Source organism: Lolium perenne, chromosome 7, assembly GCF_019359855.2.
Source record: "Lolium perenne isolate Kyuss_39 chromosome 7, Kyuss_2.0, whole genome shotgun sequence".
Taxonomy (NCBI): Eukaryota; Viridiplantae; Streptophyta; class Magnoliopsida; order Poales; family Poaceae; genus Lolium; species Lolium perenne.
Window position 1 is genome coordinate 198,511 of NC_067250.2, and position 26,450 is coordinate 224,960.

Consider the following 26,450-nt stretch of genomic DNA (forward strand, 5'->3'; position numbering starts at 1 on the left):
AGTGGGTCACGCATGATATATAAAACTAATAACATTTAATAAAGTAACTTAGTATTATTTCGTCACCACGATCTTTGATTTCGTCACCTATTAACAGACACGATGGAAGCCCTTCCCGCTTGGGTAATGGGTGACGATTTTTTGTTGACGAAAAATCATACCGTCAAGCATTACCTTAAATTCTTGACGAAAGATGAATTCGTCACCTATAAGGACACATCCATGACGGTATGCATTTTTGTCACCAGGGTTTTCGTCAACAAATCCCCCATCTCTTGTAGTGAACGTATCTATAATTTCTGATGTTCCATGCTTGTTTTATGACAATACCTACATGTTTTGTTCACACTTTATGATGTTTTTATGCATTTTCCGGAACTAACCTATTGACGAGATGCCGAAGTGCCAGTTCCTGTTTTCTGCTGTTTTTGGTTTCAGAAATCCTAGTAAAGAAATATTCTCGGAATTGGACGAAATCAACGCCCAGAATCTTAAAATTCCACGAAGCTTCCAGAACACCCGAGAGGCACCAGAGGGGAGCCCTGTGGGCCCCACACATGTGGCCGGCGCGGCCCAGGGGGGGCGCCCCCCTATTGTGTGGCGCCCCCGCCAGCCTTCCGACTCCGCCTCTTCGCCTATAAGAAGCCCCCTGACCTAAATCTTCGATACGAAAAAGCCACGGTACGAGAAACCTTCCAGAGCCGCCGCCATCGCGAAGCCAAGATCTGGGGGACAGGAGTCTCTGTTCCGGCACGCCGCCGGGACGGGGAAGTGCTCCCGGAAGGCATCTCCATCGACACCACCGCCATCTTCATCACCGCTGCTGTCTCCCATGAGGAGGGAGTAGTTCTCCATCGAGGCTAAGGGGCTGTACCGGTAGCTATGTGGTTAATCTCTCTCTCCATGTACTTCAATACAATGATCTCATGAGCTGCTTTACATGATTGAGATCCATATGATGAGCTTTGTAATCTAGATGTCGTTATGCTATTCAAGTGGATTTTACTTATGTGATCTCCGGAGACTCCTTGTCCCACGTGTGTAAAGGTGACAGTGTGTGCACCGTGTGGGTCTCTTAGGCTATATTTCACAGAATACTTATTCACTGAGTTATGATTTGAGTTGGATGTTATCTTGCCAGAGAGTAATTCAGAATAAGCATAGTGAAGTCCTTATTTATATTCCTTTATGATTGCAATGAGCTTTGTATCACTATTAATCTATGTGCTACTCTAGTGATGTTATTGAAGTACTCTATTCCTCCTTCATGATGTAATTGTGACAGTGTGTGCATCATGTAGTACTTGGCGTAGTTTATGATTGTGATCTCTTGTAGATTATGAAGTTAACTATTACTATGATGGTATTGATGTGATCTATTCCTCCTTTCATAGTGTGATGGTGACAGTGTGCATGCTATGTTAGTACTTGGTATAGTTGTGTTGATCTATCATGTACTCTAAGGTTATTTAAACATGAATATCGAATGTTGTGGAGCTTGTTAACTCCGGCATTGAGGTGCTCTTGTAGCCCTACACAATTAATGGTGTTCATCATCCAACAATAGAGTGTAGAGTGGTTTTATTATGTGATCAATGTTGAGAGTGTCCACTAGTGAAAGTATGATCCCTAGGCCTTGTTTCCAAATACTGCAATCACCGCTTGTTTACTGTTTTACTGCATCTCTACTTCCTGCAATATTACTACTGCATGCCAGCAAGCTATTTTCTGTCGCCGTAGACAGTCAAGTATTTTCTGGTGCCGTTACTACTGCTCATATACATTCATACCACTTGTATTTCACTATCTCTTCGCCGAACTAGTGCACATATACATCTGACAAGTGTATTAGGTGTGTTGGGGACACAAGAGACTTCTTGCATTGTGATCGCAGGGTTGCTTGAGAGGGATATATTTGTCCTCTTCCTCCCTGAGTTCGATAAACCTTGGGTGATCCACTTAAGGGAAAACTTGCTGTTGTTCTACAAACCTCTGCTCTTGGAGGCCCAACACTGTCTACAGGAAAAGGAGTGTGTGTAGACATCAGGGCGCCTTTGCCAAGGCCTCTACCGTTTGGAGCATCCTGGAGTCTCTCGGGTTTTTACTGGAGTTCGCGTCTCGCCGTCACAGTGGCATGCTCGCCTTGGGCATCCAGCCACACCTATTGTTCGCCATGTTTTGCGTCGTCATGAGCTTCCTAACATTCCTAGCAATAAAGATGTAGCAGTGTGTGATGCTTGTCAGCAGGGGAAGAGTCATCAACTTCCTTTTTCGAAGTCTATTCGTGAGGTGAAACATCCTCTAGAGCTTGTTTTTTTCCGATGTATGGGGTCCTGCCCAAACCTCCATTAGTGATCATAATTATTATGTCAGTTTCGTTGATGCTTACAGTCGTTTCACTTGGCTTTATCTCATTAAGCGTAAATCTGATGTGTTCGATATTTTTGTTCAGTTTCAAAAGCATGTTGAGCACCTTCTCAAGCATAAGATTGTTCATGTTCAGTCGGATTGGGGGGGGGGCGAATATCGCAACCTCAACTCTTTTTTCCAGTCGCTTGGGATTGCACATCGCTTAGCATGTCCACATACACATCAGCAGAATGGTTCAGTAGAACGTAAGCATCGTCATATTGTTGAAACTGGTCTCACTCTTTTGGCTCATGCATCGGTTCCTTTTCGGTTTTGGAGTGATGCTTTCACCACTGCATGTTTTCTCATCAACCGTATACCCACACGTGTTCTTAATATGAAGACCCCTGTTGAGCTCTTGCTTCATGAACAGCCGGACTATACCTTTTTTAAGGTGTTTGGCTGTGCTTGCTAGCCTCATCTTCGCCCATACAATAAACGCAAGCTTGAGTTCCGATCCAAAAAGTGTGTCTTTCTTGGCTATAGTTCCTTGCATAAAGGTTACAAATGCCTCCATGTTCCCACTAATCGTGTGTATATATCTCGGGATGCCGTGTTTGATGAGCACGTGTTTCCTTTTGCTCAACTCCCTGTGTCTCCCACCGCACCTCCACCTATGCATTCATCCTCTATTGCCTCTGACCAATTTGATGATGTTGCATACTCTCCTGTATTATTGCCTAACCATGGTGCAGGCACTGGACGTGGGGCTCGGTTGGAACTTTTGGAAGATACATTGGAAACTTCCTCGCCTGTGCACGCTGATGCGCATGATGATCGCGCTGTGCCTGATGTGCACGTCGATCGCGCCGTGCCCTTGCATGGCCTTGGTTCCCGTGCCCATGCAGGGCTGGCCGAACCACCCTCGACGCCTGGTGCGTCTTCGCCTTCCACGGCTGGGCCGTCTGGCTCTCGCCCAGGGTCGCCCGCCACGCCATCGTCGCCTGTCTCCCCTGGGCTGTCTCTCTGGCCGAGCAGCCTAGGCATTGAGACGTCGCCATCGTCGCCTAGTGCGTCGCCTCGCAGCGCGTCGCCCAGCCCCTCGCCGGCTGGGTCGTTGCTGTCTCCTTCGCCCAGTCCCTCTCCGACTGGGCCTTCGATGGCTGCTCCATCGACCTCGACAGCTCCTGATTTGCGCCCGCATACGCGCAGTCGTAGTGGCATTTTTTGTACCAAGGAGCGCACTGATGGGACCGTCGCCTGGCATGCAGCATGTATGGCTGCTGCCATCATGGATCCTACCTCTGAGCCTCGCAACTACCAGGCTGCTATGAGTATTCCTCACTGGCGAGAGGCCATGGAACAGGAGTATCATGCTCTTCTTCGTAATGAGACATGGACTCTTGTTCCCTCACCACCGAAGGTCAATATTATTGATTCCAAGTGGGTTTTTAAGGTGAAGAAGCATGCTGATGGCTCTATTGAGCGCTATAAAGCGCGTCTTGTTGCTAGAGGATTTCGGCAGCGCTATGGTCTTGATTATGAGGATACTTGTAGTCCAGTGGTCAAGCCTACTACTATCCGGCTTCTTCTCTCTATTGCAGTCACTCGAGGTTGGTCTCTCCGTCAGCTTGATGTGCAGAATGCTTTCCTTCATGGAGTATTGGAGGAGGAGGTCTATATGCGGCAGCCGCCTAGCTTTGCAGATCCTAACCGCCCTGATTATATCTGCCGTCTCACCAAAGCACTCTATGGCTTGAAGCAAGCTCCTCGTGCCTGGCATGCCCGTCTTGCGACTGCTCTTCGTGCTCATGGTTTTTCGCCCTCCACAGCTGACTCATCCTTATTTCTTCTGCACAAGCCCACAGTCACTATGTACTTGCTGGTCTGTGTAGATGATATTATTTTAGTCAGCTCGTCTCAGGTTGCTGCAGATGCTCTTGTTCGCTCTCTTGGTGCTGATTTTGCTGTCAAAGATCTTGGGAGGCTTCATTACTTTCTTGGTGTGGAGGTTTCCCCTCGTGCTGCCGGGTTGACTATGACGCAAAAGAAATACTCATTGGAGCTCTTACAGCGAGCCGGGATGCTGAAGTGTAAGCCGATTGCCATGCCCATGTCTTCCACTGACAAGCTCACTGCTGTTGATGGTATGCTTCTGTCTCCTGCGGATGCGACAGAATACAGAAGCATTGTTGGTGGTCTTCAGTACTTGACGATTACGAGACCCGATATCTCTTTTGCTGTCAACAGAGTTTGTCAGTATTTACAGGCACCACGTGACACTCATTGGTCTGCTGTTAAGCGCATTTTGCGCTATGTTCGACTCACAGTGTCTCATGGCCTTCATATCCGGCCGCATCCCTCAGGGGTTCTTTCGGCGTTCTCTGATGCGGACTGGGCTGGCAGTCCGGATGACAGGCGATCCACGAGGGGCTATGCTGTGTTCTATGGCTCTAGTTTGATCGCCTGGAGTGCTCGCAAACAGGCGACTGTTTCTCGCAGCAGTACTGAAGCTGAGTATAAGGCTGTTGGTGATGCTACTGCAGAGATTATTTGGGTACAGTCCTTGCTTCGGGAATTGGGTATGTCCCAAGCGCAGCCTCCTATTCTTTGGTGTGATAACATTGGTGCTACATACCTCTCGGCTAATCCGGTATTCCATGCCCGAATGAAACACATCGAAGTTGACTTTCACTTTGTACGGGAACGTGTGTCACAGAAGCAACTCCAGATCAAGTTCATCTCTTCTAAGGATCAACTTGCAGACATCTTCACTAAGCCTTTGCCTTTACCACAGTTTGAGGCTTGTAGGCGCAATCTTACCCTTCTAGATTCTTTGAGAAGTGGCTAAGATTTAGGGAGGGTGTTAGACTGTGTATGACTTCTGTGTATGTGTACGTGTATTGTACCTATTGTAACACACCCATATATATATGTGATAGGCCACCCAGTTTAGGGTTGAGCCGGTTCCCCCAAATCATTGTCTTACACATGAAACACATTGAGGTAGACTTTCACTTTGTGCGTGAACGAGTTGCAGCAGGCCTATTGGATGTCAGGTTTATTTCCACTAATGATCAGCTGGCCGATGTGTTTACTAAACCGGCCACAAGACAGATGCTAGACAGATTTAAGAACAATCTCAACCTAGTTAGCAGAGGTTTAGATTGAGGGGGGGTGTTAAGTAGTCTAGCCTATTGTACAATTGTATGTATACATGTATTGTACATGTACTGATCCTTATATATAGTGGAAAGACGTGAGGGCTGTTTACCCCACGCAAAACCCTAAACCACTTCTTTTATCTATTGATTGCAGCTAAAAGCATTTTAGATGTGTACCTATCAAATTCAGGAAAAACCAAATGAGGACAACTAACAAGCAAATAAAGATCACACAACGAAACACAACATGGAAACTGCATACTTGTTTGGAATGTTTTTAATCATCAATGTTGTCCGAGTATCCTCCCCTTTACGGATCTTCTCCAAATCAAGCTGATACTGCTTTTTGCTATCTGCTTGGAACACGCTGCTGTCAACCCGGCGGTTACGGCCACGGTCCATTGAGCTGTCAAGTCCGAAATAACCAGGCCCTTGATATGTAGGATTCCCAAAGAAAGGTTGGCTCAACCTTGGTGATGACAGTATTGGCCTGAAGTTAGCTGAGTTATTATCTGACAGGCTTCCACTTAGAGAAGAAACAGGATTTAGAGAAGCACGAGAAGCCATGTTCATCATGAGGCCTCCCCCATTTCGGTTAGTACCAATGTTCCCAATATTCCCAAACCTAACTTGATTCATAAAAGACGTCTCGGGCGATTCAGGTAAAAATCCAAAGTGACTCTCGAATGGAGCATCTGAAGGGGCAGACCCAACATGATGACGGTTTTGATCTGAAGATCCAAACAATGAAGTCTGGTGACTACCATACAAGAAGCCTTGACCCTGAGGGCGGCTACTAGATGACATTGCATGACCAATTGATGGTGGACGCCACATTGAGGATTGAGAATGTTCCGGATAAGGCTTTGGGCTACCCCACAGAAACTCAGGCCCTGTTAAAGTCCCAGGACTTGAGCTCATATGTTCACTTTTGTGATCTTGATATGACTGTGAATGCTGAAATGCAGCACCAAGGGAGTGGTTGCTGTTTGAGAATACTTGATCATATTTAGACCAGTTGCTATCCTTCCCGATGGGTGCAATCTTCATAGCATTTGACATCATTGAAGGGGAGATTCCAATAGGGCTCATTCCATTTCCAGTAGGTGAATTGTTAAATGGTTGCAACAAATTGCTATCGGTTGGACTACCATATTGAGCCCATACGCCTGTCAAGAGATCATGAGTTTTAGTTCTAAGCAGGTGTTTGGAAGAATAATGATGAAGTGAGGATAACAAGACTTGGAACTAATCCAGCAAATGTACCAGGAGGAGAATTAGCCATAGGCGATCCAACATGAGGATTCCTATATCCTCTGGGTTCATCTTGTTCAAGTTCATGACCAAGCTGTTGCACCAAGCTAAATCAAAAGGAGACAATAAAAAAGAATCACATCAGATTGGTACATGTCGAATACAAATAACTGCAAAATTGTGATGTCTGAAACTCAAGGAACATCTCTAGAGGAGCAAACAGGCATATCTGCAGCTTAAACAATATACAGTTAAATAACTACGGGAGTATGAAGGGTTTCACTGATATAGCAATAACCAATAACTACTACGGGAAAACCTCAAAATGGAAAATTGACATATCCATGGTCATGCCAAATGATGAAAACTTGATACACGTTAGTACTAGTTGTATAGCAGATAAATAAAATGTAGGTGCAGCACACACAACTTATCCAGGAAGATTGAAAGAAACTGGGCACAGGAACAACAAATTTAGGTGCAAGCATACCTTCTGCGTGTTCCACCAGGGCGACTTGGCTCCAATTTGATGCGTTTTCCCGCAATCTCGCTCTTATTCAGTGACCGAAGAGCAGCTTCTGCTGCCCTCACATCATAGAACTCAATAAACTTATGGTGTTTTTTGTTAGGCGTCTCTCTTATCTGCAAACAGAAATCAAACATCATCAGCTTGAATACCGAAAGGAAGACCTGTTTTTTCATGAAAGAACTTCATTCAGGGGAAACTTGGGAGTAGCATCCTGACCTCCTTTACTTCCCCATATGCTCCGAAAATTTGGCGAACTTCTTCATTAGAAACAGATGGATCTAAGTTGAAAATAACAAGAGTTCCCTGGTTTAAATCTTTGTCGGATGGATTCTCCTGCAAAATCAACAAGGTGGTCATTTTCAAGGAGTGCTTTTGTGAGCAAAGGCCTAAGGGTGTAAAAGAGAAACATAGCAAACCTTTGGGACATGAAAGCGTCATTTTAACAGGATCGTTCCAGCTCCTTTGCCTTGGTTGGATCCCATCTCCGGTCCAAATCGAAAGAAACGAATTTCCTCCTCCTTCCGAACTGATCAAAGTGGTGGTGAGGTCTCTGAGACTCGCACGACCAGGGCTCCGGCCGACGGCCATGACGGTCCGCCGCGGATTCTTCCTGCCCGTACTCCTCGCCCTCCTGCTCCTCGCCGGACCCGGACGCGCGGCGGCCGACGACGCCTCCAGGAGCTTCCGTGGCAACGCCGCCTCCCCCGGCTGCTCCAACAAGTTCCAGCTGGTAACTCGTTACTAGCACCCAATCCCCATCCATTCTCTTCTCCACAAGATCTCTCTGACGCACCGCTAGCGATTCGAGAATTTAGTCCTACGCGATTTTCCGATGAACAATGTGGGATTTCTCGACATAGATAGCCAACTCTATTTGATGCCAAATCTGTACCCACCATTCCATGCTATTAGGCAATAATAAGCAATATCTCTTCCAGTTCAGAACAGCACAAATATGCTCAGGGCTGGGCTAATAGATGGGAGCCTTGTTGTGACGTTGGCAGAATCGTACTTGCTTTCTAATGGCCAGCACAAAACAACTTGTATGTAGGAACCAGATATCCTGAGTATAATAATCTTCTGCAACAGCAACCAGTAAATCAACTCGCGATCCTATCTGGGCACACAAATTAACCCACTCTGGCCAGTAGCAACCCAAAAGATTTCTCCTGTTACACTTCAGAGTGTATGCAAACAGGATCACCCTCCCCAATTCATTGACAAAAAGGACCATCTGTGAGTAGAATTGATAAAAAGGATCATCTCTTGTGTGGCGGCACAGCCCCCCAAGCGACACGTGTCGCCTGCCGCCACAGCCGGAGGCGATCTTGATCTATGAATAGTAGCCCGTTTTGAATTTTTTTAAAACATCTCAAAAAATTCGAAAAAAATACCTACATGTAGCTAACTCTATGCACTACAATCGTGCAAAAATTCACTGTAAAATACGTTGTATTTTAGGCTCAGCAAAAAAGACAAATTCAACAAATTTTGTAGCTAACGTGCACTGTTCATCGATCAGGACAATATTCATTGATTACGGTGGACATGTCGCCACCGGCAACGGCGGCAGGCGACACGTGTCGCCTGGGGGCTCTGCCGCCACACATGAGGTGGTACTTTTTGTCAATTCTACTCACATGTTGTCCTTTTTGTCAATGAATTGGGGAGGGTGATCCTTTTTGACAAAAAATCTGCAAACACAAGAAAGTGCGCCTAGTCGACAGTCCACCTCAGTTGAACTAATGAAGTAGCACCCCTGTCTGTCTGTCTTGCCAGTTCTGCAAAAAAATGATGTACAAGTTCCTAATACAAGGGCAGCTACCCCTTTTCTATTGTCCACCCTGATTGATATATTTGGCACTATAACCAACAAGTTCCGCAACAAAAGCAGAGATAACACCAAGACTTAGGCCCTGTATTCGTTCACCCACATTTTAAACGGAAGCAATACTACTGTGCCTAGTCCCCCATTCTTTCTCATGCTCCAAATTATCTCCAGGTCAAGGTGAAGAATTGGGTGAACGGAAGTGAAGGCACCACTCTTGTTGGACTAAGCGCAGCATTTGGAGCATCCTTGCCCGCAACTGTCAATGAAGCTCGAAAGGAGTTCTCTGTCCTCACGGATCCTCTTGACTGCTGCTCTAATGTGACTACTAAGGTTCAATTTCGACTCCAATGTAACTTGGCAATCTAGTTGTTTTCACTAGCATATATATTCTAATCAAATATAATCATTACTGCTGCAGTTAACAAATTCTATTGCTATTGCAACACACGGAGGATGTCCTTTCACTTCCAAAGCAGAAAATGCACAGGCAGCTGGTGCAGCTGGTTTACTGGTTATAAATGACAGTGAAGGTATTATTTAAATGGACGGCCTGGAATATTGTAATCTCTGTCATGCTCAGGTAGGCATGCCTGATTCTTATTAATCCATTTGGTTAACTTCGTGTTCTCAGAGCTTTATGCGATGGTTTGCAATGAGAATGACACTTCGATTAATGTGACGATCCCTGTCCTAATGATACCACAGTCAGCAGGGAAGAATCTGAAGGATTTGTTGGATCAGGGAGCAAGGGGTAAGTACCTACTCATAATTCTCCATACTAGTGTTGACTTCGTAATATTCTTAATTACTTATACTTTGCTCCAGTGGTAGAGTTTCTTTACTTAGCTTCTGTTTTTTTATAAAATGGCTAATTACTTAACAATCACTTATGTACTCACTGTGCCCTACATAATAAATGTTCTCTTGAATGACTAATATAAGTCACAAATTCTGGTGAATTTATTTATGATATACTAGACTATGCATGCTAATAAGAGAATGCTCTTTTACTGCAGTTGAGCTTCAGTTGTATTCGCCAATTCGACCAGTTGTGGAACTTTCAGCAGGCTTCTTATTGATAATGGCTGTAGGAACAATAGTCTGCTCCTCACTTTGGAGTGAATTCGTTGCATGTGAGCAGGTTGATGAGCATTGCAATCAGCTCACACGGCAGGTTTTGACTTTTGTGCCAATCCAAACTATATGACATATCACATATTGTTGCTATTTATTCTCTCATGCCATACAAGAATGTATTCAACATTTCTATGGCTACAATCAGTGACAAAATTGTAGTAAATGTGGTAAATATGCTGAAACTCAGAACAATGCTTTACCACTAATCAGTAAATCATGTACGAAAGATGGATGATTGATGGGTCATTAATAAGACTGTAATATAGAATATAATGTTGCCGTTTGATTCTGTGCTATTCTACAGACGTTTTTGCCCTGACTTTACAGCATTTCTGCATTTGCTAAAAAAAACTATCTTGTTTTGGGGCAAGCTTGCTACATACAAATAATTCTAAAAAAAATCTGTTTTATTGATTTTGTTTCTAGCTAACGAGTAGTAATTTTTGAGTTTTAATCACTTCCTTAAGTTGTTCACATATAAATTTTGTCATTTCAAACTAAGCAGGAAGGACCTAATTCTGGAACAAACCACAGACAAGAAAAGGAAATATTTGAAATCAGCGCCAAGCGAGCTGCTGTTTTTATTGTAGTAGCTTCGGTTTTCCTTCTCCTCCTGTTCTACTTAATGTCGTCTTGGGTCACCTGGGTGCTGATCGTGTTCTTCTGCATTGGTGGTATTGAGGTATTTTCTTGTATATTCTATAGCTTACACTTTTTCGATCATATGGCCTGTTTATTTGTACAGATGCTTCTACCGGTGCTTGGTTATTGAAACGTTTATTTGGTTTCTTATATTTCTTTTGAGAGATATAAAGTTATGAGTTTGCTTGTGGTTTGTGTCTTGCAGGGTATGCATAGTTGCTTGGTGACAATATTCTCTAGGTAACACCTGAATAGTTTGAAATTAACAAGTTGGTCAATACTCTTTATCTATTTATCTCCTCATTGATTGCCTCTTTTACAGGATTTTCAAGGAGTGGGGACAAAAAACTGTAGAAGTCCCCTTTCTTGGGGAAGTCTTGACCTTGTCTGTTGGAATACTACCGTTTTGTACGGTCTTTGCCATTCTATGGGTCGTTTATCGGCGTTCTTCATTTGCTTGGATAGGCCAAGACATCCTTGTAAGATGAATCGATGATCATTCTTGTGTTCTCTTGCTATGTTTATCTTTATTGGGTGTTCGGATGAGAGTTATTTTTTGATGACCACTCCCTTAGTTGTATACACTCCACATTTTGATTCAGAAGAAAGTGAAAGGCAGTAGGTTAATCTCTTTAAAAGAGTTAGATATTGGATTTTTTTCTTCCTTTTTTCGAAATGCGTTGTGTAATTGGTTGCGCACTTAATGATATCTACTTAATTTTGCATTTAAATTAGTTGCACACTTAACCTGTTAGTACGTTGGCACTAGGATGCTTAGGTTCACATGTTAGTTCCACTGTGGACTAGAGATGGAGATCAGAAGTAAAAAAGTGTTGACCAGATATCTTCAGTTTACACCTATGATTCGCTGGATTTAGGATGAGATCACATATTCTGTTTCTAAGCTTGATACTATATGAAAAGAGATGCATGTCATTCGAGAGCTAATGATAACAGTGTATTTGGAAATGCACTGTTTCTAAGCTTGATACTATATGAAAAGAGCTATCAGTTTTCCGACCTTTTTTAATATCTTGATACTAGGATGTGTGGTTAATTCCCTGAATAAGTGAACTTCATCTGCTTGCTGACCTTTTTTAATATTTTGATACTTGGGTTGTTAAATTTCTTGGCATGTAATGTTCTAAAAGCTTGCACGTGGCCTTTGCAAAATTAAGTACATATAAATAACCACACATTCTGTGTATTTGTCCCAGGGTATTTGCAAAATTAAGTACATATCATTAACCATGCATTCTGTGTATTTGTCGCAGGGTATCTGCTTGATGATAAGAGTGCTTCAGATGGCGCGCTTACCTAATATCAGGGTATTGGCATGTCTTTTTCCAGTAATTGTCGTCAAGTAACAGCTTTATGGATTCTACATGTATCAGAAGTATCTAAGACTATCTTTGCAGGTTGCATCAGCTCTTCTTAGTGCTGCATTTGTGTATGACATCTTCTGGGTCTTCATTTCTCCTCTTATATTCCATGAGAGTGTCATGATTGCAGTAAGTACATCGTTGACCTTTACGTTTACACTAAGACTTGCTATCAGTTACGCATTAATTGTACAATTTGTACAGTAGATTTTCCAGTAAAGTCAATCAAATAATCTTGCAACTATGTGATGAAGCCATTTTCAATATAAGTTATATTTAGTGTGAACTGTTATGATCTAATTTGGTGCTCTTATGACCCATATAAAATTGGTATATTGTTGAGGCAAATGTGCACAGTTGAAACTGTAGTGAAATGCTCAGAACATATGCTTCTTCTGGGATATATAGTTCGATGTTATATAGATTATTATCCACCAAGTGCTCGTGTTTAGTAACCTAGCGCTCTGTCATTCTTTTTGGGCTTTGACTTGTGATTGAGTTAAAGTTACTCACCATTTTATGAAAACTCCCAGGTTGCTACTGGTGACAGCTCAGGGGAAGCAATTCCAATGCTCCTAAGGATACCTCGTTTCTTTGATCCATGGGGTGGCTATGACATGATTGGCTTTGGTGACATAATTTTACCTGGATTGCTTGTTGCATTCAGCTACAGGTACTCTATGTGTTGGATTCTGCATACTCTAAAATATAGAGAACCTTGGTCCGACTGGTAGACCCATCGGTTGAACCACTGAACAGGCTGTTGCTGGTTCAGTGACCGGTCCAGTTTTGAAACCTCCTGTTTGGAGCATGGTATCGGTATGGTTAGTGAGGTGTAGCTGCTGGGATAGGTGGGCATTTGGTAACAAGTCAGTCCAAAACCGAAGTTGTTTTTTTTTGTGGAATGATCAGACACAAAGCTTGTCCAAGGTGTGTCCAAGATGGACATTTAACAAACAGAGCTTTACTGGTGTGACACTAAACCACTGCAACTAGTGATGGCCTGGGGAACATTGCGGACATTTAACAACCAGAGCTTTACTCTGTTTTGATTACCTGATGTGTAATCTTTATTTTGTCAAATTTCATTTTGGTTTTACACTCATTTCCAAATGATACACCATCACTTCCGTGTGCGATGCAGATTTGACAGGGCAGGCAAAAAGGGTATCTTAAATGGATATTTCCTGTGGTTGACGGTGGGATATGCGGTTGGTAAGTGCTTGATTCATACTGTTCTCCATTATATTTCTGTCGAACGGTTAGATGCTAGCGCTATATGGTGTGTCTCTTGTGGTATTGCTTATGCTCATATACTCCCAATAGTTGTGTGGATTGTGTGTAAGACTGCAGAGCTCAGATTTTGTTCACACCCTGATGCAGGCCTTTTCCTTACCTATCTTGCGCTCTTCCTAATGGACGGGCACGGTCAACCAGCGTTGCTATACCTAGTTCCATGTACATTAGGTAATTTCATATATACATCCATCTTAACTTACTCCCTTTGCTGTATGCGCGATTGATGAGTATATCATTTGTTTTCGTACCAGGGCTTATTGTTGTGCTTGGTTGGATAAGAGGTGAACTGCCTGACTTGTGGAACTACGGGAGAAGATCGGAGAATTTAGTCGAACAAGTTTGAAATAGTATTAGTAATGTGACACAGTTTGTACTCAAAAGTTATGCTGAGAGACATCCTTTTGATATAATTAATGGATGGGATATGAACATGAAATACTCTATACTGTGTCTTCATGAGAAGTGTATGATTTTTCTGTTTTAGAGAATGCATCCAAATTTTTGTGCAACTGAAGTGCCAAAAATACTCAAGAAATCTGATGAAAATACTACATATATGCCTACCAGGTTACAAAATTCCGATTTCCGTGTCACGAATTTCCAGTTCCAAATTCCATAATATACATGGTCAATGCTGTTGGCTTGGAATGACAAGAACAAATGTGTTGTATTTACTACAACAAAAGAACCCAGAAGGTAAATGGCATGTTGGGCATCTGCGTTGCATGTAAATTATTGGGTCAAGATGAACAAACACAACCATCATACTAGAACAATTCAAAATGCACAACAGGGAACAACCCATCATACTAGAACAATTCAAAATGCACAACAGGGAACAACGCATACAATATTGTGCATGCTTATGTTGTCACGCATTTGCAACTGCATGAAAATGAACCATCATACTAGAACAAAGTTCTCCAGAATAAAATGACAGAAGAAGCACTCACAATGTGGAAATTTTATATTACCACACTGTCATCAGGTCTGTCTTAGAACTTTCAACCATACAGAAATTGAACATGAACATGAAATCCAGGAACTTTCAAACTGTACAATTTTTGTTCTTTACAGAAACCAAACCAAAAGCATCATCATCCAGTCATCATCATCATCAACTCCCCACACATCTATCTGTACAGAGGGGGGTCAAAAGGCGACATCTGTTGCGACAAAAACCAGTAGATGCGCCACGCCAGGAATCCTTCCTGCACTAAACCAATCATCTTCCTCAGTTTTTATACAATTTGGGATGGATACCGTCCTTGTCATCGACAGTTAGACATTATGGCAACTCCGGGCCTGCTGGTTGGTTACTCTACAAACTTCCCATCATGGAACTCTCTCCGGCCATCTTGTCATTGGGATTATCATCCTCTTCGTAGCCGAGGGGCTCCCTGCTGGCAACTGCCCCACCATCCAGAGGCATGTGGATGCAGATCCCGTTGGGAAATGGTTCCTGGATTTCATTTGTGGTATTAGAGCACTTTGCACCAACAGGCGATATCGCATAAATAAAAACACTGGTATTGAAATGTAAATTATTACCTGGTTTCCAGTCTCTGGCCCATTGGAATGGAAAAGAATGGGGCGGCATCTCTTGTCCTCGTTCATCAAACTTGAATTCTGAAAATGTGAGATAAGTGCGTTCCTTCCCTGTATCCTACCATAAGCCAATGAGGCTACTTTTTCGCTGTTAAACTTCTCCCATTTCTTCCCATTGAATGCCTGCAAATTGAAGACATGCATAAAAGTGACCTTTCAAGCTACACAGATAATTTAACCAGCAAACTTAGGCTGCACTGCGAATAAAAACCCACCTGGTAGAAAGATATAATGTGCACAGGGGATATCATGTTAATGAACGCATAGCCGACATTGCATTTGTTCTGCAGGGAGAAGTGGAAAAATAATTATTACATTGCCAGGGTATCCAAATAATAAGTCCTTGAAAACAACAGTGGTTATATGTAAAATATACTACCTTGAAATCAATTGGCAGGTAGAAGAAGTCATATGTTCCTTTGTGGAGCTCATCGATTGCAGCTAAAAGCATTTTAGATGTGTACCTATCAAATTCAGGAAAAACCAAATGAGGACAACTAACAAGCAAATAAAGATCACACAACGAAACACAACATGGAAACTGCATACTTGTTTGGAATGTTTTTAATCATCAATGTTGTCCGAGTATCCTCCCCTTTACGGATCTTCTCCAAATCAAGCTGATACTGCTTTTTGCTATCTGCTTGGAACACGCTGCTGTCAACCCGGCGGTTACGGCCACGGTCCATTGAGCTGTCAAGTCCGAAATAACCAGGCCCTTGATATGTAGGATTCCCAAAGAAAGGTTGGCTCAACCTTGGTGATGACAGTATTGGCCTGAAGTTAGCTGAGTTATTATCTGACAGGCTTCCACTTAGAGAAGAAACAGGATTTAGAGAAGCACGAGAAGCCATGTTCATCATGAGGCCTCCCCCATTTCTGTTAGTACCAATATTCCCAATATTCCCAAACCTAACTTGATTCATAAAAGACGTCTCGGGCGATTCAGGTAAAAATCCAAAGTGACTCTCGAATGGAGCACCTGAAGGGGCAGACCCAACATGATGACGGTTTTGATCTGAAGATCCAAACAATGAAGTCTGGCGACTACCATACAAGAAGCCTTGACCCTGAGGGCGGCTACTAGATGACATTGCATGACCAATTGTTGGTGGACGCCACATTGAGGATTGAGAATGTTCCGGATAAGGCTTTGGGCTACCCCACAGAAACTCAGGCCCTGTTAAAGTCCCAGGACTTGAGCTCATATGCTCACTTTTGTGATCTTGATATGACTGGGAATGCTGAAATGCAGCACCAAGGGAGTGGTTGCTGTTTGAGAATACTTGATCATATTTAGACCAGTTGCTATCCTTCCCGATGGGTGCAATCTTCATAGCATTTGACATCATTGAAGGGGAGATTCCAATAGGGCTCATTCCATTTCCAGTAGGTGAATTGTTAAATGGTTGCAACAAATTGCTATCGGTTGGACTACCATATTGAGCCCATACGCCTGTCAAGAGATCATGAGTTTTAGTTCTAAGCAGGTGTTTGGAAGAATAATGATGAAGTGAGGATAACAAGACTTGGAACTAATCCAGTAAATGTACCAGGAGGAGAATTAGCCATAGGCGATCCAACATGAGGATTCCTATATCCTCTGGGTTCATCTTGTTCAAGTTCATGACCAAGCTGTTGCACCAAGCTAAATCAAAAGAAAACAATAAAAAAGAATCACATCAGATTGGTACATGTCAAATACAAATAACTGCAAAATTGTGATGTCTGAAACTCAAGGAACATCTCTAGAGGAGCAAACAGGCATATCTACAGCTTAAACAATATACAGTTAAATAACTACGGGAGTATGAAGGGTTTCACTAACATAGCAATAACCAATAACTACTAAGGGAAAACCTCAAAATGGAAAATTGACATTGCCATGGTCATGGTCATGCCAAATGATGAAAACTTGATACACGTTAGTACTAGTTGTATAGCAGATAAATAAAATGTAGCTGCAGTACACACAACTTATCCAGGAAGATTGAAAGAAACTGGGCACAGGAACAACAAATTTAGGTGCAAGCATACCTTCTGCGTGTTCCACCAGGGCGGCTTGGCTCCAATTTGATGCGTTTTCCCGCAATCTCGCTCTTATTCAGTGACCGAAGAGCAGCTTCTGCTGCCCTCACATCATAGAACTCAATAAACTTATGGTGTTTTTTGTTAGGCGTCTCTCTTATCTGCAAACAGAAATCAAACATCATCAGCTTGAATACCGAAAGGAAGACCTGTTTTTTCATGAAAGAACTTCATTCAGGGGAAACTTGGGAGTAGCATCCTGACCTCCTTTACTTCCCCATATGCTCCGAAAATTTGGCGAACTTCTTCATTAGAAACAGATGGATCTAAGTTGAAAATAACAAGAGTTCCCTGGTTTAAATCTTTGTCGGATGGATTCTCCTGCAAAATCAACAAGGTGGTCATTTTCAAGGAGTGCTTTTGTGAGCAAAGGTCTAAGGGTGTAAAAGAGAAACATAGCAAACCTTTGGGATAGAAAAATGTATGTCCAGCTTTCTCCTCCTCAGAGGCTTATTCTGCAATGAACGCATTGCACCACGAGCAGCTCGGATATCGAAATAAGATATCATCACAAAGCCCCTATGCTTTGTTGCAGTGTAAAGGGTTCGAATATCCCCAAATTGCTGAAAGAAATGACAATAAATGAGCACTGTGATGAAGACCAATTCAGGTTCATCAAGTGAAGATGAGAATAATGAACACTGTTAAAGCCTAACAGCATACTAGCAGATGAGAAGGTGTCAAGATCATCAATGCCCTACGCATAGTTGTTCAGTTACATGATAGACATACTGCTTAGTAGAACAAACAAATCGAACAGGCAATGCGATTAAAAGTAGTAAAAAAATATCTAATTTGCAGTGGGGTTAATACCTCAAACAGAGAGCGCAGCTCGGAGTCCTCAACATTGCTATTAATGTTCCTGACAAACAATGTCCTTGAAGGGTGCTCCCCAAAGGGATGCTCCCCAGCCACAGCCCCAGCCCCAGCCCCAGGACTGTTTGACAGGCCGAAATTGTTGTTGACCCCATTGCTGGCTCTGAGCCCATCCCCGATGCTTGTGTTCCCCAGACCAGACGTGATGCCCTCCAGAGGGTCCGAGTCAAGCTCCATGCCCCCTCCGCTGCCAAACACATCAAACTCCTCCAGCTCCTCCGCGGGGTTGTTTGGCTGCGCAGCCGACGGGTCGATCTCGTTTGTGATCCCCGCGAAAAGGTCGTCTTCATCAGGCAGCAAGTCGTCGATTTGGCGGAGATCAAAGTCGAACTTGTAGTCATCACTCCCCAGGCCTAGAGGATCACGGTCGAAGTCCTTGAGCTTTGCAGAGGCGTCGTCCATCAGCAGAGGTGTGGCATGCGCAGAATCAGGAGAGATTACTGAAAGGAAACACAGAACAGACGCGCGGTCAGGAGGTAGCAAGAGAAACACGTTGCGCAAGGTGGGCGCGAGCGTACGCACATTTCTCGTGCGGAAGAACGGGCAGCGAGGTGGAGAAGATGCTCGTGTCGCCGCTGAGGCCATTGCGCGCGCTTGAGTGCGGCGCCGGAGGGACTCCCCACGGGTTGCTGCTGCTGCCGCTGCCGTAGGCCGCCGCCGCCGTCTGCCGCTTCTTGACCGCGAGCGGCACCGCAAAACCTAATAAGTAGCACAGAGTCAGAAGGCAGAGATTGAGATACAGGATGAGCATGTAGCTGCAAAGCAGTGTATGCGGGGGGATTGATAGGTAGGGTACCTGGTGGACTGAAGGGGGCGGGCGACCGAGGGTCCATCACCGCATTCGTCGCCGAGGAGGGGCGGGTACCTACAAGAGCAAGCAGAGAGACGGAGCTGATTTTAGCATTCGAATTCGAGTCCCCTTAGATGTAAACAGGTAATACTCCCGTCCCCGGATGAATGACGAGTTGGGCGGCGCGAGTGATTGGACGGTAGGGCGGGCGGGGAAAGGCTCAGTGGGAATCAACAACAACTACCAACTACTAGTACTAGGCAATCTCTCTCTCATCAGAGCTTGGTTGGAGCGGCGGAGGGTGATTTGGTGGAAAACGGCAGGCGGGCGGGCGGGCGAGGGAGGGGGAAGACGCAACGCAAACGCAAGCGAGGACACCGGGTCAACCAGGGGATGAGTGTATTCCGGAAGCGGATAAGCACGAAGCAACGGAAGTTTGACTTGGCGAGAAGAGCGGCGGCGCCAAGGAAACCCGGCCTTGGCACGATCATGAATCTACAGCAGCTCGGATTCATGGAGGCAACCGCGGATTAAGCCCTAGGCAGATAGTAGTAGTAGTAGTAACTGAAGGATCACGGCCGCGCTAAACCCAGGAAGAACCGGCGGCGGCGCGGACGAGGAGGAGGAGGAGGGAGGAGGAGCAACTGACCTCGCGCGCGCGCGGCTCCGTCGGGGGTGGGGGGAAACCCTAACCGCCCGGAGAAATCTCCGTCGATGCTTGGTTGGTTCGCGATGTCTGGGAAGAAGAGAAGAGAAGAGGAGAAGAAGAAGAAGAAGAAGAAGAAGAAGAGGGGAAAGGAAAGAGAAAGAGAAAGCCCAAATCTTGCGCTCTCTTCTCTCCTATCTCTTTCCTTTTTTTATGTATGGGAAATAATACTGGAGTATAATTATTATATCGAGCTTAATTTTAGTAGTCGAAGCAATTGGTAGTGGACGCCAGGAAAATTATCTATCTATCCATCCACTCGGGAAACAAAAATAATAATCTATCTAGGGAAGGAAGGAGTAGTGGGATGGATAGGGACAGGGACAGCTATGATGATTGAGGCCAGTCCTTTCGTACCGTCCTCTCCTGCTCACTGTTCCATGACTGGTGGGGCCGAGTACGACTGGCGGCCCACCTGTAGTGTCGGTTAGCGCGCCCGCTAGTGGCCAGCGGCCTCACGGGAGGCCCACAGAGCTCCGAGTGGTGGGGCCACGATCCCGATTCTGGCGCCTGGGCCCGCCTCGTCAGCGAGGAGACCGGCCTGGACGCGCTCGTGGCCGTGCGTGAGCATAGGCTGCATTGGATGGAATATGCCGCCTCGCGTCCGCTTTACCATCACCGCTACTACTTCTCCCAATGAAAAGAGAAAAAACCACACACACCGGAAAATGCATTTCGGCTTATTAGTTCTCCTCCAAAGCTTGTGCGAGAACATAGAATGTTCATATGCACACGTTAAATTTTTTTTTTAAATATTTTTGAGATGTAATATTTATGCATTTTCAATAATTGGTTCAGATGCACCTGCGAGCCAAACCACCACCTCCCACACAGACCCCTCTTTTCTCCCCCTTCTAATAAGGTTTTTTTTAATTCAAAGAATTTTCGAAAGGAATTAATAAACGATTCCAATCCATTCGAATTTCTCAGAATGAAACTGTAAATATGAATTGCTTTTCTGCACTTTAATAATCCTATATAAGAGTTCTTCTAGCAAGACGTTTGACCAAACCTCTTAAAAAAAATTCTTACATGTCCATGCCAACTATAACATGCACTCCGTTTATAAAGTATTCCTGCCTTTTTTCCACCAGCACAATCTAACGCATTCGTCTTGAGTTCTCATCAATTCCAGTAAAATCTCACTTGCCACAATAGCTACTGTGTTTTTTTTCATATTACTATGTTTTCCAATTCCGCAAACCAAAGAGAACTTAAAGCTCTAGTGCATTTTCTCCCTGATATTGTATTAATAACCATCAACGGTGTTACAAAGAGCTCTAAAAGTCATAAATAGATCCTTATTCATCGGTCCTGGCCTATCCCTAACAAGAGACGGACAAAACTTGTCGTGTTAGAGTTTGATGTACTAGGCAGATGTGAAACCGTCTTGCTAAAGCCCCTAAAAACCAGCGAACCAGAGCAGCAAATATCACAAAAAGATGATAACCGTAAATCAAAAAGGCTATAACTTACAACCGCACCGACTGTCCTAAGCGATCCTGGATCTTACTCTAATCTCAGGATATAATCGCCGGCCTCAACATCCTAATAAAAACATTACTACAGACAGCTACTCCCTCTCTCATAGTTTATTAGGCATGCGCGTACCTCTAGATCGTAAATTTGTCAAGCTAGTATTAGTTATATGTTATAAAAATTATATCATTAAAAAATAAACATCTAAATTTTCTAATGATATAATTTTTACATTATATAATTTAAATTATATAGGTTAAATTGGCGATCTAGGGATACGAGGGAGACTAGTAAACTGAGACGGAGGAAATAAAAAAAAAATAGCCAACAAAAGACCGTACTCAGTCTTGGCCGATTCCAGATTCCAATAAATACCAGAATCCGTCATAAAAGGAAAATAGAGAAAAAAAGAGTGATAGAGCTAGCTACAATCCAATCCATGGATGATGGATGGGATGCAAAAAAAGTCTTGGATGTGACTTGCAGGCAATTAAAAAGATGATTACTTTGGCTGCTTGACTAGATGACCACTTTTATATTTTGTCCTACAGGATATTCCAGCACTGGCTATTAGTACAGTAGCTAAGCACTTCCTCCCGTGTTGATTTTGATGACGCTCTTTGCAGCTCCGGATAAGTATCACTTAATTGGCGGTGGTTGCTAATGCCGTGTGAACTCTCATCACCTTTCCTCGCAAGTTACCGATACGTACGCGTGTTGAATACCAAGCTCGATCCAGTCAGCAGTCGACATGGCTAACCTAGCTTCTTCTCTTTTTTTTTGAGAGAGAGAAGGCTGACCTAGCTGATCCTACTACTTCGTTGAAATTGGTACTGTTTTTAGACAGTTAACCTTTGATGAGCTCAACACAGGCAAATGAGCAATTGGCTGATTGACTGATTGATTAGTCTGCAACAACAACTCTGGTATACCTAGTCTAACAGTACTAGCTAAATTTGTAGAGCAACAAATAAGAGAGATTCCGTGGGCACGATTTCTCTCCATCCGTGTTGCATACGCGTGATGATAAAAGTAAAATTAAAGTCAAGGAACGAGACAAATGGCATCCAGCACCAATCACATAATCTAATCACCATATAGTACTAGTACTATCTCCAATCAGCAATCAGCAGATAATCCCCCAACAACCAACACATGGATGGGCCACTCCCACAAGAAAACAATATAACATGTTGTTTGTTCCAACTTCCGCATCCATCCATTCCACCAGATACAGAGCACGCAAAGACTCTGAATCTGAACCATGCATTCCCCTGCCCAGGACAGTCCCTACCCGAGAAAGCTTCAGAAACAGACACCGGCAGCTCTTGCCTTGCTCAAGGCTGCTTGCTGCTATCCTGATCCTGATGCAGTTGCATGTCACACCACCACACCTCCTTTTCTCCTTCCTTTTTTGTTGAAAAGCTCACACATCCACATCATGGCCAATGCCATTGCATCACCAACAAGTTACAAGTATATGCTTTTTTATTTCTTCCTCTTGTCGTACAAACAATCTTCATCATGTTCTCCTTGCTTATGTTACACACACCAGTCTAGTCTAGTTGACATGCTTCTTTGCTTATGATATACACATACACGATCGGATAAGAATATGGGATTGGATTGGGTTGGCTAGGAGGATAGATTTGTACATGCTGCAGCTGCTTATTCCTACTGGATTATTGTCCTTTACACAGGTAGCTAGTATACATGGCCTGGGAATTTATTCCTACCTGAGGAACCAGAGCTATTGATTCTGGGGAGCTATTAGTTCTTGTCATCCTTGTTGCCACCGGTTGCCGCAGGTCTATCGTCTCCATGAAGGTCCTCGTGTGAGAAGTGGGACTTGAGCCCAATCCAGCACTGGTAGTAGTCCAGATCCCGTGACGGCGACTCGAGAGCCCAACGGCACACACGGGGGATCAGTGCCGACTCGAACATGAAGGCCAGAGTGCCGCGCAGCCTCGACGGCTCGTTTGCGTCGCCACCGAGCCTGCTGATTGTTGCCTCGTACGTCTTGGTGTCCGGTCCGTGCGGTGTCATGCAGTTGTGGAGGCTGGCGCCTCCGGGGAGAAAACCATCGGCTTTAGCCTGCACCACAAGTTCAGTTCAGTTCAGGGAACAACCACCATCCAACACAACTAGAACTAGTTTGATTAATAATTCACCACAGAGAATTTATGATAAGGAGGCTAGAGATTACCTCATATATCCCATAGATCAAACCCATGAACTCGCTCATGCAGTTGCGATGATAGTACGGAGGACGGAACGTGTTCTCGGCGACAAGCCATCGTGGAGGGAATATCACAAAATCAAGTAGTGCGACGCCAGGCTTATCAGTTGGAGCAGTCAGCACTGAAAATTGAGAAAACGTTACTCACACAACACAATCCAAGAAGCAGCTCAAATGCCCCCCAAACGGAATTATCTCAGTGCGAAGCAATCACCTGTGTTTACTGATGGGTCGGCGTGATCAAACAAGACGGTATTAAATGGACAGAACTTACTCAGATCGTACTGAAAGGAAATAAGATCAAGTTAGGCAAATATGGCATGTGTTGGACACGAAGCAACCAGACAGCTATTCCTGATCAGTTATGCAGAAAAGAGAAGATAATGTTTAACAGTTAAAAGTGAATCAACCAGGCACTGGCATACTGAAATGGCTGGTTACCTTGTACGGGACATAATTTCCATGCCACGCTACCACATTAAACGGCGAAAAGTCCTGTGTGGCGGTGAATAGCTCACCACCATACTTCTGCACTATTACATATCCAGGGCGGTGGGCTTGCTCAAACCATGCTGTGGGAGAAAGGAAATCCCTTGCCGAAGCCAAACCATTAGCACCTGCAACCAAGTTAATTTTTAAGCATCTCACAACAGCATGACCTGTCAATTCCAAACAGTAACAGATAAACTAAAAAGCGAAGGCACATGAGTATTACCAATTGGGCCAAGATCAGGGAGCTGGAAGTGGGCACCAAAAATCTCGGAAACATAGCCACGCGAAGGGCCGTCAGGCAAGTCGACAGCGAATCGGAAACCTTGAGGAATGACCACAATTTCACCGGGCGGCACAAGCATCTTTCCGCATTCAGTTGTGATCAATAACTCTGGGCTTGACACCAAAACCATGGAAGATAATGAGGATAGACATTCCCATCAAAGGTAAGCATGGCTGGACAGGAGTTGCATTAAGTAAATGTTTCTATTTCTTTTAGAAATATAAAAGTAAATGTCAGCAATCGCACATAACGACATAAAACGGCACAGGTGGAGCACTGAAAAGGATGCCAGAGCACAAAATTTTGGGGAACAACAGAAAGATGTGATTGTAACTGTAGTGGTAGTGGGGTCTGGTGTTACTAAAATAAAAAAAATAAAAAAATAAAATGGTGCTTTGTGTGGCTGAATGTTGAGACAATTCCACTAAAATGGCTGCCAAGCGATAGGACAGCAGAGACAAGGTAGAATACCGCCTAGTTTGCTACGCATAAGCCATGAACATGTTTGTCGACAGGTAAGTAACAGTGAGAGTCTAAGAGATGTGTGTAAATTGCATGGGGTGAAGCAAGAAAAACTTACTTCCTTGCTGAGGCACAATGAGGAAATCACCGTCGGCGTTGCAGAAGGCGCATCCATCCATAGACTTGTTTGCAGCATACCTACAACATGAGTGAGAAGTTAATGAGTCGTTCCATTTGGTCTGAACCTGGAACATGATGCCACCAGCATGAACTAAACACTGAAGCGTAAAGCCTAGTAAGCTACAAGCACAGAGAGGTAGATTGAGCAGTAGTACATGTGGATTGCGAATCCGTGTCGGAGGAAGGAGCTGCCGGCGCCGCAGATGGTATAGAGGCCGTCGACGAAGTCGACATGGGGCGGGGCGCGCGGCACCTCTTGCGGCCTCCACCGGAGCTGGGTGGGGGTGGCGACGGTGGTGGTGCGGTCGTCGAAGTCCCCGACGAGGCGGCGGTTGGGCGGGTCCCGCGGGTGGAAGGGCTCGTGGGTCACCGACGGCTTGATCCGGTACAGCCACCTGCAGTTGGTGGTGAGTAAGAATTCATGGATCTTGGAGGAGCAGGTCGGGGAGGAAGAAGGTAGGTGGGTGGGTGGGTGGGTACGTGCGGAGGTTGCGGTGGCGCGGGGTGGTGAAGGAGGTGCCGGAGAGCTGCTCGGCGTAGAGGCCGAGCGGGCAGAGCAGCGGGCTGTTCTGGCCGACTGGGAGGGAGCCCGGCACCGCCTCCGACGAGAAGCTGTTGCCCAGCCCCGACAGGTACCTGTAGGTGTCGTCCCCCTCGAGCTGCGGCGGCGGCGGCGGTGGGTCGTTGGGGTTGGAGTTGGAGCTGGACATGGCGGCTGGCTGGCGAATGCGTGTAGCTCCGGGAGGCCGGCGATGAGCGAGTGGCAAGTAAGCAAGCCGTGAGTGACTCTCTCTCTCTCTCTCTGCTCGCCTCGCCGTCGTCGTCGGCTAGCGTGTTGGAAGTGTCCGTCAGAGTTGATCTCAAACTCTCTACGCTCCCGCTGGTGCTGATGACTCAGCGCCCTCGTCATCTACTAGTCTTCGAATCGCAGCCGTCCAAAATATTCAGCCAGCCGACCAGGTTGATTAGCAGCAGATTAACAACAACCCATTAATTTGATGCTTCACATCTCAAACATAACCACGTAAGCAATACAGTACATATGGGTGTGTTTGGTAGCCCGGGCCAATGGAGAATAGCTATCTGCCTTCATACAAGCTGTCTCTAACTAGGCTAAGCTCAGATTTTTTCACGTGTTTGGTAGCTCGTGTGGGTTGAGATATTCTGAGTGCATCTGTTGTTTGGTGGGTTGTATATGGTGAGAGATGCTGAGGAGGTCTAAGATTTGCAATCGGGTCCCTGTACAAAACGCAATCGGGTCCCTGCGAGTAAACTCCGGCGAGGAAGCTCCGGCGAGCAAGCTTCGGTGGCGGCGCGAGGCTGTGGCTGGCCGTCGCGGCGCTGGCTGTGGCTGGCCGTCGCGGCGCTGGCCGTGTGGTCGACCATAGCGGCGCCGGCCGTCGCGGTTATGGCCGTGGTGGCCGTCGCGGTGTTAGCCGTGGCGAGGAGCTCCGGTGGTGGTCGGGGTGAGGAAGCTCACGGTGGCCATCCGCATATGCTCGTGGCGAGGAAACTCCGGCAAGTCGGCTCCGTGGCGAGGAGCTCCGATGGCGGCCGAGGAGAGGGATCTCCGCCGACCATGGATGTCCCGGTAGAAGGAGCTCGGCGTGAAGGTGCGGGGTGCGGGCGGCCACCGGCGTCGAGGCGGCGGCGTCCGGCG

At 45.0% G+C, this 26,450-nt stretch overlaps 4 protein-coding genes across 4 annotated transcripts; 1 reads left to right on the plus strand and 3 right to left on the minus strand.

Annotated features, from left to right (window-relative positions):
• Positions 1–5,650: 5,650 nt before the first annotated feature.
• On the minus strand, positions 5,651–7,665 carry LOC139833099 (protein MEI2-like 2). The gene is made up of 5 exons (XM_071823257.1): positions 7,513–7,665; positions 7,258–7,409; positions 6,780–6,874; positions 5,776–6,682; positions 5,651–5,690 (listed from the first exon to the last, which is right to left on the minus strand). Exons 1-5 carry the CDS (start codon positions 7,651–7,653, stop codon positions 5,651–5,653), a joined length of 1,335 nt encoding a protein of 444 aa, XP_071679358.1. The 5' UTR covers positions 7,654–7,665.
• A 67-nt stretch (positions 7,666–7,732) lies between these two features.
• Positions 7,733–14,096, plus strand: LOC127311722 (signal peptide peptidase-like 2). The gene is made up of 14 exons (XM_051342188.2): positions 7,733–8,026; positions 9,299–9,457; positions 9,546–9,657; positions 9,759–9,878; positions 10,144–10,301; positions 10,770–10,946; positions 11,112–11,146; positions 11,229–11,385; positions 12,181–12,234; positions 12,325–12,417; positions 12,822–12,961; positions 13,433–13,503; positions 13,672–13,755; positions 13,839–14,096. Exons 1-14 carry the CDS (start codon positions 7,883–7,885, stop codon positions 13,928–13,930), a joined length of 1,596 nt encoding a protein of 531 aa, XP_051198148.1. The 5' UTR covers positions 7,733–7,882; the 3' UTR covers positions 13,931–14,096.
• A 425-nt stretch (positions 14,097–14,521) lies between these two features.
• LOC127311720 (protein MEI2-like 2) lies at positions 14,522–19,730 on the minus strand. Its single transcript, XM_051342186.1, has 13 exons — positions 19,599–19,730; positions 18,956–19,024; positions 18,682–18,858; positions 18,097–18,599; positions 17,688–17,846; positions 17,488–17,604; positions 17,233–17,384; positions 16,749–16,843; positions 15,745–16,651; positions 15,575–15,659; positions 15,411–15,479; positions 15,139–15,318; positions 14,522–15,049 (listed from the first exon to the last, which is right to left on the minus strand). The coding sequence occupies exons 2-13, from the start codon at positions 18,990–18,992 to the stop codon at positions 14,909–14,911; spliced, it is 2,622 nt and encodes an 873-aa protein (XP_051198146.1). The 5' UTR covers positions 18,993–19,024; positions 19,599–19,730; the 3' UTR covers positions 14,522–14,908.
• Positions 19,731–22,606: 2,876 nt separating this feature from the next.
• On the minus strand, positions 22,607–25,615 carry LOC127311719 (homogentisate 1,2-dioxygenase). Its single transcript, XM_051342185.2, has 8 exons — positions 25,271–25,615; positions 24,946–25,185; positions 24,729–24,808; positions 24,089–24,256; positions 23,815–23,990; positions 23,588–23,657; positions 23,341–23,495; positions 22,607–23,228 (listed from the first exon to the last, which is right to left on the minus strand). The coding sequence occupies exons 1-8, from the start codon at positions 25,498–25,500 to the stop codon at positions 22,905–22,907; spliced, it is 1,443 nt and encodes a 480-aa protein (XP_051198145.1). The 5' UTR covers positions 25,501–25,615; the 3' UTR covers positions 22,607–22,904.
• Between the last annotated feature and the right edge of the window lie 835 nt (positions 25,616–26,450).

Coding starts and splice junctions, on each gene's coding strand:
- LOC139833099 (XM_071823257.1), bottom strand. CDS start 7,653: ATGACCACCTTGTTGATTTTGCAGGAGAATCCATCCGACAAAGATTTA. Junction 7,410..7,512: donor CATATGGGGAAGTAAAGGAG/GTCAGGATGCTA, acceptor TTCTGTTTGCAG/ATAAGAGAGACGCCTAACAA. Junction 6,875..7,257: donor CCTGGTGGAACACGCAGAAG/GTATGCTTGCAC, acceptor CTTTTGATTTAG/CTTGGTGCAACAGCTTGGTC.
- LOC127311720 (XM_051342186.1), bottom strand. CDS start 18,992: ATGGACCCTCGGTCGCCCGCCCCCTTCAGTCCACCAG. Junction 18,859..18,955: donor CGCCCCCTTCAGTCCACCAG/GTACCCTACCTA, acceptor GCTACTTATTAG/GTTTTGCGGTGCCGCTCGCG. Junction 16,652..16,748: donor TATGGCTAATTCTCCTCCTG/GTACATTTACTG, acceptor ATCTCTTGACAG/GCGTATGGGCTCAATATGGT.
- LOC127311719 (XM_051342185.2), bottom strand. CDS start 25,500: ATGTCCAGCTCCAACTCCAACCCCAACGACCCACCGCCGCCGCCGCCG. Junction 24,809..24,945: donor CACGGATTCGCAATCCACAT/GTACTACTGCTC, acceptor CTCATGTTGTAG/GTATGCTGCAAACAAGTCTA. Junction 23,658..23,814: donor GAAATTATGTCCCGTACAAG/GTAACCAGCCAT, acceptor ATTTCCTTTCAG/TACGATCTGAGTAAGTTCTG.
- LOC127311722 (XM_051342188.2), top strand. CDS start 7,883: ATGACGGTCCGCCGCGGATTCTTCCTGCCCGTACTCCTCGCCCTCCTG. Junction 12,235..12,324: donor CGCGCTTACCTAATATCAGG/GTATTGGCATGT, acceptor CTATCTTTGCAG/GTTGCATCAGCTCTTCTTAG. Junction 12,418..12,821: donor ATGAGAGTGTCATGATTGCA/GTAAGTACATCG, acceptor GAAAACTCCCAG/GTTGCTACTGGTGACAGCTC.